Source organism: Rhinopithecus roxellana, chromosome 16 (genome assembly GCF_007565055.1).
Source record: "Rhinopithecus roxellana isolate Shanxi Qingling chromosome 16, ASM756505v1, whole genome shotgun sequence".
Taxonomy (NCBI): Eukaryota; Metazoa; Chordata; class Mammalia; order Primates; family Cercopithecidae; genus Rhinopithecus; species Rhinopithecus roxellana.
This window is the reverse complement of record NC_044564.1, coordinates 71,492,686-71,509,303: the sequence shown is the minus strand read 5'-3', so window position 1 is coordinate 71,509,303 and position 16,618 is coordinate 71,492,686. Positions and strand designations below refer to the sequence as shown.

The 16,618-nt window shown below is 39.5% G+C and overlaps 1 protein-coding gene and 1 pseudogene across 1 annotated transcript in view; one reads left to right on the top strand and one right to left on the bottom strand.

The window, feature by feature from the left end:
* The window catches only part of SLC24A2 (solute carrier family 24 member 2), a 266,259-nt gene that overhangs the window by 155,887 nt on the left and 93,754 nt on the right, over positions 1-16,618 (top strand). The window contains exons 3-4 of the mRNA XM_030920306.1: positions 10,936-10,974; positions 13,579-13,687. Coding sequence (XP_030776166.1) covers positions 10,936-10,974; positions 13,579-13,687 — 148 coding nt within the window. The remainder of the gene's footprint in view (positions 1-10,935; positions 10,975-13,578; positions 13,688-16,618) is intronic.
* On the bottom strand, positions 7,280-7,816 carry LOC104664244 (annotated as a pseudogene).

Genomic DNA, 16,618 nt, shown 5'->3' with positions numbered 1-16,618 from the left:
GTATATTTAGAAAACCCCATTGTCTCAGCCCAAAATCTCCTTAAGCTGATAAGCAACTTCAGCAAAGTCTCAGGATACAAAATTAATGTGCAAAAATCACAAGCATTCTTATACACCAGTAACAGACAAGCAGAGAGCCAAATCAGGAATGAACTTCCATTCACAATTGCTTCAAAGAGAATAAAATACCTAGGAATCCAGCTTACAAGGGATGTAAAGGACCTCTTCAAGGAGAACTACAAACCACTGCTCAGTGAAATCAAAGAGGACACAAACAAATGGAAGAACATACCATGCTCATGGATAGGAAGAATCAATATCGTGAAAATGGCCATACTGCCCAAGGTTATTTATAGATTCAATGCCATCCCCATCAAGCTACCAATGAGTTTCTTCACAGAATTGGAAAAAACTGCTTTAAAGTTCATCTGGAACCAAAAAAGAGCCCGCATTGCCAAGACAATCCTAAGTCAAAAGGACAAAGCTGGAGGCGTCACGCTACCTGACTTCAAACTATACTACAAGACTACAGTAACCAAAACAGCATGGTACTGGTACCAAAACAGAGATATAGACCAATGGAACAGAACAGAGTCCTCAGAAATAATGCCACACATCTACAGCCATCTGATCTTTGACAAACCTGAGAGAAACAAGAAATGGGGAAAGGATTCCCTATTTAATAAATGGTGCTGGGAAAATTGGCTAGCCATAAGTAGAAAGCTGAAACTGGATCCTTTCCTTACCCTTTATACAAAGATTAATTCAAGATGGATTAGAGACTTAAATGTTAGACCTAATACCATAAAAACCCTAGAAGAAAATCTAGGTAGTACCATTCAGAACATAGGCATGGGCAAGGACTTCATGTCTAAAACACCAAAAGCAATGGCAGCAAAAGCCAAAATTGACAAATGGGATCTAATTAAACTAAACAGCTTCTGCACAGCAAAAGAAACTACCATCAGAGTGAACAGGCAACCTACAGAATGGGAGAAAATTTTTGCAACCTACTCATCTGACAAAGGGCTAATATCCAGAATCTACAAAGAACTCAAACAAATATACAAGAAAAAAACAAACAACCCCATCAAAAAGTGGGGAAAGGATATGAACAGACATTTCTCAAAAGAAGACATTCATACAGCCAACAGACACATGAAAAAATGCTCATCGGCCGGGCGCGGTGGCTCAAGCCTGTAATCCCAGCACTTTGGGAGGCCGAGACGGGCGGATCACAAGGTCAGGAGATCGAGACCATCCTGGCTAACACGGTGAAACCCCGTCTCTACTAAAAATACAAAAAAACTAGCCGGGCGAGGTGGCAGGCGCCTGTAGTCCCAGCTACTCGGGAGGCTGAGGCAGGAGAATGGCGTAAACCCGGGAGGTGGAGCTTGCAGTGAGCGGAGATCCAGCCACTGCACTCCAGCCTGGGTGACAGAGCAAGACTCCGTCTCAAAAAAAAAAAAAAAAAAAAAAAAAAAAAAAAAAAAAAAAAAAAAAGAAAAAATGCTCATCATCACTCACCATCAGAGAAATGCAAATCAAAACCACAATGAGATACCATCTCACACCAGTTAGAATGGCAATCATTAAGAAGTCAGGAAACAACAGGTGTTGGAGAGGATGTGGAGAAATAGGAACACTTTTACACTGTTGGTGGGATTGTAAACTAGTTCAACCATTATGGAAAAGAGTATGGCAATTCCTCAAGGATCTAGAACTAGATGTACCATATGACCCAGCCATCCCACTACTGGGTATATACCCAAAGGATTATAAATTATTCTACTACAAAGACACATGCACACGTATGTTTATTGCGGCACTATTCACAATAGCAAAGACTTGGAATCAACCCAAATGTCCATCTGTGACAGACTGGATTAAGAAAATGTGGCACATATACACCATGGAATACTATGCAGCCATAAAAAAGGATGAGTTTGCGTCCTTTGTAGGGACATGGATGCAGCTGGAAACCATCATTCTTAGCAAACTATCACAAGACCAGAAAACCAAACACTGCATGTTCTCACTCATAGGTGGGAACTGAACAATGAGATCACCTGGACTCGGGAAGGGGAACATCACACACCAGGGCCTATCATGGGGAGGGGGGAGGAGGGAGGGATTGCATTGGGGAGTTATACATGATATAAATGATGAATTGATGGGTGCTGACGAGTTGATGGGTGCAGCACACCAACATGGCACAAGTATACATATGTAACAAACCTGCACGTTATGCACATGTACCCTAGAACTTAAAGTATAATAAAAAAAAAAAAAAGTGCCTCTGTGACCTTCAAGAGACAGAAATAATAATAGTAAATCATGACAATAGTAACTGAGTCTAAATAATGATGCTGGAAGAGACAAAATAGCCTCTGTAACTTTCTCTACTCCCAGATACTAGCTTTTTGTACAAAATGAACACAAATAAAAGCTTTCATTCTAAATTCACAACAATCACTTGCCACTATTTTCTCACCTCCATTGGAAGTCAGAGCTCATAAACAGTTCCTAATGTACGTGAACTATTTTTTACTGTATTTGAAGTTGTATTGTCTGCAGCTTCCTCACAGGTCACTGCAAGGAAAATGCCACTTTCTCATTTCCCCAACACTTAGGAAGGCTCTGGAGCCCAACTGTCTGAGTTCGTGTCTTAGCTCTGCCACTTGCTGGCTGTGTGGCCTTGGACAAATTGTCCCAACTCCATCAGCCTTAGGGTCCTCCTGTGTTAAAAGGGGGAGTATGTGTTTATAATACCTATAATTGTGAGGATTCGATGAGATATTATATATATATATAACACTTGGCACACATTATTACTGAAATCTGCCTCATTTGCTACAAAGTATTCTGTAGTTTGTTCCACACCAGCATTTGATGGACCTTTTTAAAAAATCACATCTTCCAAGCTTGCCCAACCTGCAGCTCTCAGGGCACAAGTGGCCCAGGACAGCACACAAATTCTTAAACTTTCTTAAAACATTTGAGTTTTTTGTTTGTTTGTTTGTTTTAGTTCATCAGCTGTCGTTAGTATTAGTGTATTTTATGTGTGGCCCAAGATAGTTCTTCTTCCAGTGTGGCTCAGGGAAGTGAAATGGTTGAACACCTTCTGTCTTAGACACGTTCCTTAAAAGAAGTAAGGCAACCAAGACTTAATAGATGAATGCATATTGCGTTCTTTACTAGTCAAAGGAAATTTGTGTGACTAATGCCAGAACACCACTAGCAGATTGTGTTTGATTGGCATATCAAAATTGTTCATTAGCAATTGTGAGAATTGCTAAAATAGTACAACAAAGTAAATTAGGAACATCTGGATTTTTCAGGGGAAGGCAAGAGATAGCAGTGGTAGTTGGGTTGTTAATTCCTAAATTAAGTGAATTAACACTGGTGCTTAGTATCCTAAGTACAGAAATAGCCTGAGGCCCTTCTTGCCTCTCTTTCTCCATTTGTAAGATAAGGATTATTGTCTTCTATGTACATACTTAATAAGAAAGATTAATTAGTCCTTTAAGAGGTAGACTTAAATAATCACCATTACTATTAATTTAGCCAGTGGCACAAGCAGCTGAGTAGCTCTGGTAACTGACACAGAAGCACACAGTTCTGTTCTGCCTGGGTGCTCTCACTCACCGAGGCCTCTTAATTGCGTTTTAAGTAGCCACAGTTAGGGACCATGGAAGGCACAGAGGTGAATCCTGTCCTCAAGGATCTTACAACTTCCAGTATTAGGGAGGTTAACTGAAGGAGTTGGGTAAAATATATTAATACATTCCATATAGCTTATCAATTCTGTGAGAAGCATTGAAAGAATTCATTTTTAAAAGTTTGTGCTAATGTTTCAGTGGGGTGCACAAGATAATTATTTGGGATGCAAGAAAAAAATATTAAGACCTCTATTTGTTATCTTTTTTAAAAGAGGGAAGAAATTAGTCCATGTTTATATAATGGTTGACAGTAGCACACAGATACATAAGTAGATAGTCTGGGAACAGTGGCTCACACCTATAATCTCAGCACTTTGGGAGGCTCAGGTGGGAGGATCACTTGAGGCTAGGAGTTCAAGACCAGTCTGGGCAATATATAGCAAAACCCTGGCCTCTAAAAAAACTTTTTTTCTTTCGTAATTATCTGGGCATCATAGTGCTTTCCTATAGTCCCAACTACTTGGGAGGCTGAGGCAGGAGGATTGCTTGAGCCCAGAAGTTTCAGGTTGCAGGAAGCTATGGTCACACCACTACACTCCAGCCTGGGCAACAACAGAGCAAGACTCTATCTGATAATGGTATATGATCAAGAAATTTTGGAGATTCCAATTACAATTGTGTAGATTTAACTTGTCAGTTAAATTCTGCTTCGTGAAGTCACCTTGGCGCACTTGCCTTACTGAGTATTCCATATTCCAAATTGTTCTTTAAGTGTCTCTAAACAGTTTTTCTTCTGCTCCTTCCATATTGGTTAAGATATCTATTCTTCTCAAACTTTTTTCTACTATCTCAAATATTTCATGATCATGAAGATTATTCAATCAAATCATCAAAAGGCTTTGCTTCCACAATGTGAGCTTTCATTACCATACTTCTTACTTAGATCATTTCTACCCCTTCTGTCCATCCCAGTGTATTTCTTTAAACTGGATTGTAAAGTGGGTACTCCTGCACCCTGGGCTGTCCTCGTCAGCACTTCATTGTTCTCTGAGATTCCTTCTCTGCAGAAGGGCCATGATTGTGGGATAATTACCCAGCAAACCAGTCAAAGTAATTTGAATTTAAATATTTCTTTCTTTCTTTAGGAATTGATTTAATCTCCCCTCTCTTAATGTTTTAGGGAATATGTTAAGACACAGTAAAAGGAGGGAGAAAGAGATGAGTTTCCATCTGACTAAGAGGTGGTAGGGTGCCTTGCCTTTTACATTGCAGATTTGAGGCCTTTGTACCTTGTATCTAGTCTTCCCAATAGGCTTTGAGGTTTTTTCATCTTTAACAAGGAGAGACATTTTGAATGTTTTTATTTATTACCATGGTGTATTGAAAGAAAAAGGAAACATCATTTTACACTTTCATGTTAATTTTTTAAATGAAAATCAGTCATTCAAATCATTCCTCACCAAATCTTTCTGAATTCTAAGACATTAAAATTCATGTCCATTGGAATATTGGATTCATATTTTGATCATGGGCATATTTGTTTCCAATTATATTTTTGACAAAATAATTATATGTTTAAGTTTATTTCTATAGACTTTATAATGCTTCCAGGTCCTTGGCATAACGCATTGTAAGCACATTTTGCAGGACTTGGTGGAATGTTAAAGTGGTGGAAGTTTATGGCTGTTACTTAGCTTTTGCAACAAATTCCTTATTGTTCCCCTGTATCTGATGCCACATCATTGACCAAAAAAAAAAATCCCTTAGTTTACACACTTGTATTTTGGCCTATGAAGTCTTCATGGTGACCCATTTGATCATGTGATTTGTAAGTAGATAATTACCAGAGTGAACCATGGACTTGTTAGTATGCTGTTACTGAGTGGCACTGAGGCAGCTGGACTACAGCATTGGCCTAATTTTTATGTGTGTGAAGTGGGACTGGGGGCCTGTATGTGGTGAAAGGCTATATACAAAGTTCCATCTAAACTATACTTTATAGTCAGCAAAATCATTTCTGGCTTTCAAGGATCAAAGGAAGAAAGAAGATTTAAGGATGCTGGACTGATTTATAGTGTCAAAATACTATCTAAATGGGCTATGCATTTTATTATCTGGGGTGGAAGCATAAATGGACAATTTCAAAACACCTATCAAATAAGTAGCAAAATTCCTATATAGAAATGGGATTTCTGGCAGGGCATGGTGGCTCACACCGGTAATCCCAGCATTTTGGGAGGCCAAGGCAGGTGGATAACCTGAGGTCGGGAGTCCAAGACCAGCCTGGCCAACATAGTGAAACCCTGTCTCTACTAAGAATACAAAAATTAGCTGCGCATGGTGGTGGGCGCCTATAATCCCAGCTACTTAGGAAGCTGAGGCAGGAGAATTGTTTGAACCCGGAAGGTGGAGTTGCAGTGAGCTGAGATCATGCCATTGCACTCCAACCTGGGCAACAAGAGCAAAACCCCATCTCAAAGAAAAAAAAAAAAAAGGAATTTCCACTAAGAAGGACAATAGAGATTAAAGACATCTTTCAGTTGCTCAATTTAAGTGCAATCACCATATGACTAATTTGAGTCATTGAGAAGGGGGCCAGTTTAATTGAATAAAGGTTTGAATTACAGAATATTTTCTTGTAAGTAGAAGATGGCCTGACAAAAGTCTTGCTTTCATGAATGGAGAGGGGAGTCTGCGTTGGCACACCAAAACTCTGACCTGAGACCTTCAGGATGCAGTTTATGAATTTTTTTTTTTTTTTTTTTTTTTTTTTTTTTTTTTTTTTGGATTTCAACATTTTAATTTCTCTGGAATATAAGTCACTTTTTGCAAGCTAAAAAATAGAATCAAACTAAGGTGATCTAGTCCTGTAGACATCCAGGCTGATCCTTGGAATCATGAGCAGAATGATGACATAATACAAGGTGCTAGCAATAGGGTTATAAACTCTAAATAATAACCACTTATCCACTGTTTCATTAGGAAACAGTCAAAAGTCCAGCCATTAAAGGAATAATCTAGAGAACATTTTGATTTACTAGGGACAAAATGATCCAAATTATATGCTGTCCAATCTACTCGTGAACTGGATCAGAATGGGCCAAGGGCTGTTAAACAGAGAAAGTATTTACATTTTGAAAACTTGCTCCACAGGATAAAAAATTCCTGGTTGCTGTCAATAAGAAAGTAAGTAAAAAAAAACATTACAGATGAACTCACTGATCTTTGATTTTACTAAGGCCTTCCACTGGAACATGAGGGTAGGCATAAGTGTAGAGGATAATATACTCAGATATTTTTTAAATAAATTACTTAGTAATAAGAAATTAGCCATACTACATTCTTCCATTTGCTACAAGAACAAATTGGCAATGAAGACTATTTAAAAGAAATGCTCAGCTCTACAGAGGGTGGTGGCAGGCAATACTTTTCTATTACAGAATAACCTCTATTCTTCCATGATACATATTCCTGTGGAAAAACTTGTCAGGAGCTCTTGCCAGGGCAAAGGGATGAAAAACAGAGCATGTCCTAATTAGCTACTGTAGGTTCAGTTAACATCTTTGGGAAGGACCCGTAAAATCTGGCCATTATTTTCTTAAACATCTGCAAGCTGCAGAATTCCTTAGTCCTTAGCTATAGTTTCTGCTAGGTATCTTAAAGCTGGGACAGTTCCACTGTGACTGTTCTCCTCAGCTATTAGGTGGGTGCTAGTCATCAAAGTCTGGAATGTCATCATAGGAGTAACCACGGTAGCCTTTGGATGCATAGCAAGTGATGTGCAGGTGGTTAAATCCGGGTAGGAACACCAGAATGCCAGGATCAGGACTGGAACGGCCGGTCTGCCCCCACTTTGCTGATGTGGTCTGACAGCAGGAGGGAGCTTATAATAATGAGAAAGGCGCCAATCAAAAACAGCACAGTGGCAAGTGCGATGGCCTTATAAGGGATCTTAGGAGGAGTTTTATTAAACTGAAGGTCGATGTAGCCGTCGTCTGTGCTGGAGAGCCTTGAATATTTCACTTTACTACTGGGGATTCCAGTGGCCAGGTTGGTATGGGACAGCATCATAACACGTTGACACAGCAGAGCAGCGCGCCAGGCCGCCCGCACACCCAGAGCTCACCCACGGTTGGCAGTGCCCGAGGTCGCATGGCATGGCCCGCTTAAGTGCCCAGTTTATTCTTTTAAACAATCCTCGAAGAACGGCTGTGGGTGTGCTATGGATTGGCTTAACATATTTTTTTCTACAGCTATAGGAAATTTATTTCAATGTATTCATTAAATTTGTTTATAGGAATTTGTTAAGCCAATCCATAGCATGCTGACCACCAGGAATTGGGCTTTCATATTAATACAGCCCAAATGAGTGGTATTTTGGTGTGTTTAAAATTAAGGGGGTTAAAAAGCAAAATACATCATAAGAATGCCAAGATTAATCCTTAAAGTCACATTAGTCTTCTTTTGAAGAAGTTGTCTTCTGTAACATCCCATGAGTTAGAATAAACTTGCCATATATTTAATGGCCCTGAAAATAAATTCACAACAGTAGGCCAACCCAAAACCCACTGGCTATACATATGAAAATCATTTCTTTGTCACCTTCACTAGTTACTTCCCGTGTAATTAAACCCCTTTAAAACTGAATTTGTAACATAATCAGCTGCATATTGCCAGGACTGTGAGGCTGCTTCAAGATGCAATTAGAGCAAGGCTAAGTCAGGTGAACCTCGAATTATCAGTAGATGTGGGTGAGCCCCTAGAAAAGGGCAATTACCATCATATATCACGCTTCTTATCTCGTTTGCAACAGGGCTACATAAAAGGAAAGTAGAGGGGTGTTTTAATGGCCTCTGCTGTCATTTGTGCGTATACCTAAATTTACAAGTTATACCCTGATGTATATTCATGTCTGCAGATTACACTTGAAAGAAAACAAATGATGTCAACTGCAGACATTAAACAGTGGGACATTTTGTAGAGAATTTCAGGCCTGTCTCTGCGCTCAGTTTTTTCTCTATAGAATCTATGTACTAGGCATTTTCCTTCCACCTTTTATGTTTTATGATCTTCCTTGCTGTGAGAGAAAAAGGAAGTCAATAGAGTAGATATTTTTTTCTTCTTTTCAGACCAAAAGACAGGTTTGGATTTTTTTTCCTTCCTTAAATAATGTATTTAGATATACTTTTTAAAATTCAAACCCTCAGCTCGTGACGTTTCTGCCCTTATAAAGCCCACCTTTTTCTCTCCCCACTTTCATCCTGTTCCTTCATGTTCTGTGTTATCACCGTGGTATCAATTCTAGCTCATAATTATTGGTCTCCCATTTAGCCACAAGGTGTAAATTTGCTAACTGACCAGGCGTGCTCTGACGGTTAATCTCAATGCATGTCTAAAGGCTGAGCTTGCTGCCCTGGAAGATTTCCCTGGGGGATTGCTCTGCAGACTGTGAGGCCATTTGTTGAGCTGTCGGATGTGGAAGGAAAGAAAAGGAGAGGACCTGCCAGAGAGAAGCAGGATCATACAGTGCCTTTCAGAGGAAAGTGGGGAATCAAAGGCCAGTTTTCTGTCCACTCCAGTTCCACAAGCAGACTCTTGGGAACTAGGGCATCAGGACATTTCCCTATTAGCGTTTTTAGAGAAGTCACCAAGAGAGGGCCCCCAACCCGAGGGTTAAGGCAAATTAGTGGTGCCCACAGGCTGTGCTCAGAAATTACCACCAACGCAGAGCCCTTCTGTTTATGTCTGAGACTTGCAAGTTCTTCATAAAAATGCTTAGAACCAGAAGAGGAATAAAAACACATTGGTGTTGACTCCAGAATCCAAAAAGGTATCTACAAAAATCAGAATTATTAAACATCTAATTGAATGTCCACAAAATATTTAACATCAACCTCACTATTAAATTTCACCTTCTTAAAAATCCATTACATGTGAAAACAAATTGTAGATTTGATTTTTTTTCACTTTGCAAGATTTTGAGCATGCTAATCCTAACTTAATGACACATAGCAAATAATTTGAAATTCAAAATTATAAGAATCCCTTCTCTTTTTTTTACACAAAACTGTATATTTTAGGTGAATTGTATATTTTAGATGGGATGTGGGGACATCTTAATATCTTTACATGACACGTGTGGAAGACCCTAAAACAGAAAGCCTAGAGCACATGAAAGTTTTAAAACAGCTCTGCATCTGGCTACTCTCCTCCAAGTATGTGATTATTCCTGAAGACAGACATCTGCTCAGACCCTAATGGGGAGGACCAGAATGCCAGATGGGGGAAGGGTTCTAGTTTGGTCTTGCTGTCTGCCACTGTAGTTGAGGTGAAGTGACGAAGGTGATGTCTAAGCATGAGGAACTATTCACCAGGCACCTGTATCTCGCTGGAAAGATCCCAGGGTGGTGCCTGGTTCTGGTGAAGAAGGAGAGTTCCTATTGAGTTGAGGAAGTAAAAGCTGTCCAGGTGGGTCATGTGGTTAGAATTACACTGCCCCCTTGTCTGAGTTGCGTTCACTCCCAGCAGATTACCAGGCCTTTATGTGCCCTTGTGTTCTAATCCACATTTCTCAACTGGACAGAGACTTCTATTTAGAATAGAAAACTTGAGGTGAGGGAGCAGAAAAAAAGATGGGTTATCTGATTTCCATGTGGGATGATCCTAGTCTTTAATTCAGTGGCCTAACTTCTGTGAACTTTATTTTATTCATAATACCTGGAGCAATGAATGCTGACTCCCCCCAAAACATGTAAAAGATGATATTTCTTTGCAATCCCATCCACCAGTAACAACCACTAATAACAGTTTGGTATCATTCTTGCAGACTTTTTTTATTTATATGCACTAAAGTATTATTTATTTTCCTTTATGAAATGAAACAATAAATATTTATAAATGTTTAATTTTTACAGTTATCAATAGATATTTTCCATGTCAGTACCTGTGAATTACCTCATTCATTTTAATGATCACATAGTATTCCACTGCATGGCTGGGCCACAGTTGACTTAACTGCTTTGTATAGCTGGACATTCGGGTTGGCCATTAAACTTTGACCTTTCAGGAGAATGAATCATGTACCTAAATAAACCATTATGTTTTGGCTAGAAATATACATCCTCAGTCCCCTGTTTTGGCTTAACTCATCCCAGGAGCAGAAAGAATGAAATCTTCCCCTATACTGATGCTTGTTATTAAATGTAAATGCCATCTGTGATTCTTCATTTATTTATTTCTTTGTCTTTTGTCTTTGCCTTTTTCTCTTATGCAGCCATCTGCAGCCAGGGACAAGGATGAACCGACTCTACCGGTAGGAAGCAGTAGCTTTGTCTGTACCTGCTTGTGTGCCTGTGGAGAGTGTGGGGCGGGGTTGGGAGTAACAGGGGTTTGTGTGCTCAACACATTACTCTCTCCCTTGGAATACTTAAATAGTCTAACCCCTGGTGTGTACTTCTACTCTGTGCTACAATTAGTGATGACTGAATTCTGGCATTCATGAACACATGTCTTCTGAGACTAGGTTTCAAAATTTGAATTTTCTCTTCCATTTGGTATGAACTTTTGTAGGAGTTGGAAGAGTGAGTTATTTCCAAATTGCATTCCAAGGGATGTTGAACTAATATTTGGGGGTAGTGTGGGATCTAATGCTCAATATTTGTTTTCTTTGTGTATCTGCACGCACATACTCTGATTGGAAATTTCTTTTGGTCTCATCAAAAGAAATGCTGCATGAGACTATATATTTAATATATACATAATACACAAAAGAATGCTTTCAATACTTCTCTAGATGTAATCTTTTTCAAATGAAGATCTCCACACCAGAGTTCTTCCAGTTTCCCAGAATAAGAACCATAATAGTTATGACAAATTATTATTGATAAACCATTTCTGAGTTCCTATTTAATTAACACATCACATTTCAGATTTTGCAGCATAGTAAAGAAACAACCTTCAAAATTCTTGTGTTCAGCCATCAAACAGTGATAACATTTCCATTTTATTCAGATCTCCTAAGCTTGCTCCTAAAATATTTTGAAACTTAATCATCTGAATCCTCTATAACTAATAACAAAATGCATTTTAAAATGTTTAAGACTTTCAAGGCTAAAACAGTAATAAAGATACATATGACCCTGTCCTTCCTCCTGTAATGCTCAGGGCAAAGATGTAACATTGATTGACAGCCCATAGAATGCACCTGATCCAGTACCAGAACACGAGTACAGACTCAATCTCTTCTATTAAGGAGCCATAATCTGGTTCACCATTGAGACACCAGTAATCCCCACTGAATTCTTTTCCAACCCTATTGAATTGGCAATATGATTTCCAATAGAATGTCATAATAAATCACACTAAGAGAGCCAGATTTCTTCGGGTATCTCATAGTGAGATTTTACTCATACTTTCTACGGGTTTCATGTTTGTCTCCAACTGTGTGGACCATGATTGTTAACAAGTGTTTTACAAAATTAGATCCTACAGATAATAGTTTGGAAACACTGCCCAAGTTAATCAAGTTAAACAGATTTCTGTAGTGTTAGACTTAGTGGTCTAATGTGTAGTTTGAAACCCTAAGGTGAGTTGGCTAGGATATAGCACTTTTCAATATATATCAAATATGTATTTGATCATGGAGTCTCTCATAGGACATTTTTGGGGAAGCCCCCTTGTGGGTCTGGAGTATGATGGAATATTTTGGAAAACCCTGTTATGCAGAAGTTTGAAAGACATAGTGGAGAACAGTATTTTATTTTTACCTACCCCAGAAAATTTACATGTCAAACTTTTACACTGAAAGTTCAATAAGAAGTTAACTCCCTTACATTACAATACCTTTCAACTCCTTAAATCTGTCTGTCTATAAAGCTTGGCTGCCTCAGAGAGTCTTCCCTTGTGATGATCAGCACAAAATCAACCATGGGGAGACAGCAGTTCCTATTCAGGTTAAAAACCCATCAAAATACAGAGGGTTTGGGAGTTTTTAGGTTGTTTGCTTTTGAAGATAGAAGAAAAAGCGTATGTCGATAACCTTATCTCTAGATACTCATTCTTCCTTCTCACCTACCAGTTTCATTTACATTTATTTGGCCAAAGGATCACAACTAGTAGTTTGTCCAAAAGGAGTCCCACTCAAAGGCAGGAGAGTTCTCAGGGTTTCATGATAAGAGCTTCTGCTTCTTGAATCTCACTTAACATAGGCCATGCTGCTTTCTGGATTAGAGCTGTAGTCCCAGGGTAGAGATGAGGTAGCCCAGGAGATGTGCAAGACGAGCCTTTGGGAAGCAAGGAGAAAACATTAGCACCTTCATCATTTACTATGTTATTCTTCTTAACTTCTATTTTTGAAAGTGTTTTTATATGTTCGTATTTTAGTATATGTGTCTATGTAGATATGGGCATAGATGCCTATTTATATACATTTAAACATTTTACTGATAGGATGCACACTTCAAAAATGTTAGAGACCACCCACTGGATTAGAGAACAGTCTTTGAGAAAAGCAGACCTGGGATCCATTCCTCCAGCCTCCACTTCTTGCTGGTGTGACTTGGACACCTCATTTCACTTCTCTGAGATGAAATGTCCTCGTCTATCTAACAAGAAGAATAATAACATCTAGTTCATAGGGTTCATTTTGCAAACGAGATAAACGAAGGGATGTGAAGCATATAACACATTGGCATTTACAAAGCTCTTTTTAAAAAGGGAAGCAACGCATTCACTTAGTAGGAAAGAATGTGAGAGACATTCTCTCAGGGGCTTTGAAATGTACTTTGAAAATCGTTGGCTCAATAGTGTGTGATCATGCGACAGAAATGAGTGGCCACCAGACTAAGTGAGGATCTTGTCTATAATGCACTTGCCTTTCATTTCTGAGGCTAACCACCTCTTTGGTTTCTCTGCTCAGGCTAAGCCACGTCTCCAGCGAGGTGGAAGCTCTGCCTCCCTCCACAACAGTCTCATGAGGAATAGCATCTTCCAGCTCATGATACACACCCTTGACCCACTCGCCGAAGGTAAACATCAAGCTTTGGTTTGGGAACTTGTTTGGGGGAAAAAGGATGTCAAAGGCTTCTCTGTATAAAACATGTTTGTGCTGTCGTCATGCACGCCTGCTAGCCTCCTCTTGTTTAGCATCTGCCAGAAGCAGCCCTGGGCCTTTGACGTGCTTTATTTTCAACAGCTCAGTTCATAATCAGTGGTTTTTGTACCAGGAGTAGGATGTGAAGTGTGCGTGCTCATTCTATCTTTTGATGCCTCAAGCATAAATACAGTTTGTTATGAAGCAGAGAGGACAAAAAGGTTTCCCTCCCTTCCAGCTAAAGTAACAGTTCTCTTTTGTCATCATTTCTAAGTTTCAAAACAAAATTGTGTGTGAAGATAAATTGTGCACCTTAAAAAAGAGAGAAAAAGAACTCCATGATTTAGGAGGTCCATGAGTGGTTTGGGGAATGATATTCATGGCAGAACACTGAGACTGTACTGATTCTTTGACAATTGGAGGGTGGGAGGTGAATATCTATGCATCTAAAAAGCCCTCTCTTCTAGAACTGCTTGGGAGCTGTCATTGGAGACCCAAAAAGCCTGGCTCACCTCCCAGTGTAATCACATGAACCATCACAAACAACCCATTATTGTGTACTTCCAGTGTTACTCACTCACAATGAGGGCAAATACATTGTGTTTCTTCAATTGTGTAAATATTCCCCCAAATTATTTTCAAGTTGATAGATATCAGATGTGTCAAATAAATATTAGTTTTGCCACTGGTAAGGGGTTCAAATATAACCAAGTATGTTCCCCCTTCATCCCTGGACTTTATAATTGGGCTCAATGTTACACAGGAGCTAATAGAGCCTAGGAAATAGATACGTGCCACTGAATGAAGCCAGGCGATCTGATTGTCAAGTCATGTTATATGAATCAGAGATCTTATCCAATATCAGGCTTTGCTAAATAAGTTCAAGAATATAAGCAATCAAGAAGTTCTTATGAGGTAAAGAAAAATCTGCAACCCAAGAATGGCTTCCAAGGACCTGTCTTCCTTCATTGGACACGCATCTCACTCAGAATAATAGGTAAGGAACACAGGGTCGCCGCCTCTTGCAGAGCATGAGGCATTTCAACCACAAAACATCTTCCTGTTATATACCACAGAGAGTTGTATAGCTGATGTAATATTCTCCAAGGAGCCTTCCTTCACAGGTCCTGGGATCTATTTACTAGAGGTAGTTGTTAGCCAGGCACATCCTAAATATCATTACTCTATCTATGCAGAAGTTCATTTGACAAGGAGATTAGACCTGGTCACCAGCCTTCTTTTCTTTCTCCTGGGATACACCCCCAGAGAAAGGAGTAAAAAGATTGCAGGCCAACTGCTTTAACTCCTTCCTCCCAACTACTAAGCAGTTGTGTGACTTTGGGCAAGTTAGGGTCTCTCTAGTATTTGGTTTCATCATCTGTAGTAATATTAAGTTATCTTTGGCACCTTAGAGTTGACAAAGCATTTTCACACCTGTAAACTTATGCTTCATAATAATGCTTTGTAGCTAACATCATTATTCTCCTTTCACAAAATATAGCACCACCAACATGGATCTCAAATGTATCTACTGCTCTCCCTCCTGCAGCACTTTATTCCAAACCATCTCCATCGCTTGCCTGCATTCCTGCAGTAGCTTCCTAGCTGGTCTTTCAGTTCTTCCATTGCCACTGCCTAGACATATGTTTCACTCAGCAGCCCAAGTAATTGTCTTAAAAAGTAAATCAGGTTATGTCATTTCTACTTATAACCTTCAGTGGCTTCCCAGGGCTCTTATGAAAATTGTGAAATCCTTGCACAACTAGTAGTTTGTGCAAAAGGAGCCCCCCTCAAAGTCAGGAGAGTTCTCATGGTTTCATGATAAGAGATTCTGTTTCTTTGAATCTCACTTAACACAGGCCATGCTGCTTTCTGGATTAGAGCTGTAGTCCCAGGGTAGAGATGAGGTGCTCAGGAGATGTGCAAGACAATCCTTTGGGAAGCAAGGAGAAAAATATCAGCACTTTCATCATTTACTTTGTCATTCTTCCTAGCTTCTATTTTTGAAAATGTTTTTGTTCGTATTTTAGTATGTGTATCTATATATAATAGATAGGAATATAGATATCTATATGAATATAGATGCCTATTTATATACATTAAAAAATTTTGCTGATAGGATGCACAATTTAAACATGTTAGATGGCAGTTGGAGGGTGGGACGTGAGCCAAATCATGGTCTACATCAGGGGTCCCCAACCCCCAGGCCATGAGCTGGTACCAGCAGGAGAAGAGCAGACATTACCACCTGAGCTCCGCCTCCTCTCAAATCAGCATTTGCATTAGATTCTCATAGGAGGCTGAGCCCTATTGGTGAACTGCGCATGAGATAGATCTAGGTTGTGTGCTCTTTATTAGAATTTAATGGCTGATGATCCGAGGTGGAACAGTTTCATCCCTAAACCATCCTCCTTGACCCGGCCATGGAAAAATTGTCTTCCCCAAAACCCAGTGTCTGGTGCGAAAAAGCTTGGGGACCACTGGTCTACATGATCTGCTTCTTGCTCCAAACTCAATTTCACTCTGTTTTAGCCACACAAACCTTTCTGTCTTCAGACAAACGCCCCTTCCCTGCCCCAGATTTTTCCATAGGCTGTTCTCTCTACTATAATATTTTTCCTTTCCCCCACCCGCTTCTATTTTTCCCTGCTTTACTCCTGCCCATTTTTCAGCACTCTGTGTAAATGACACTTCCTGGCCATTCAGCATAAATTGGGGTTCCCAATCCTCATCTGTCAATGAACACTTTAATTTTCCTTTATTGTTTACATTATGGTTTCTGGATTGTTTGTTTATTGTCTGTTTCTGCCAAGATACAGGAAGTTTCTTGAGACCAGGGACTCTAGTTATCCACAAAGCCTAGAAG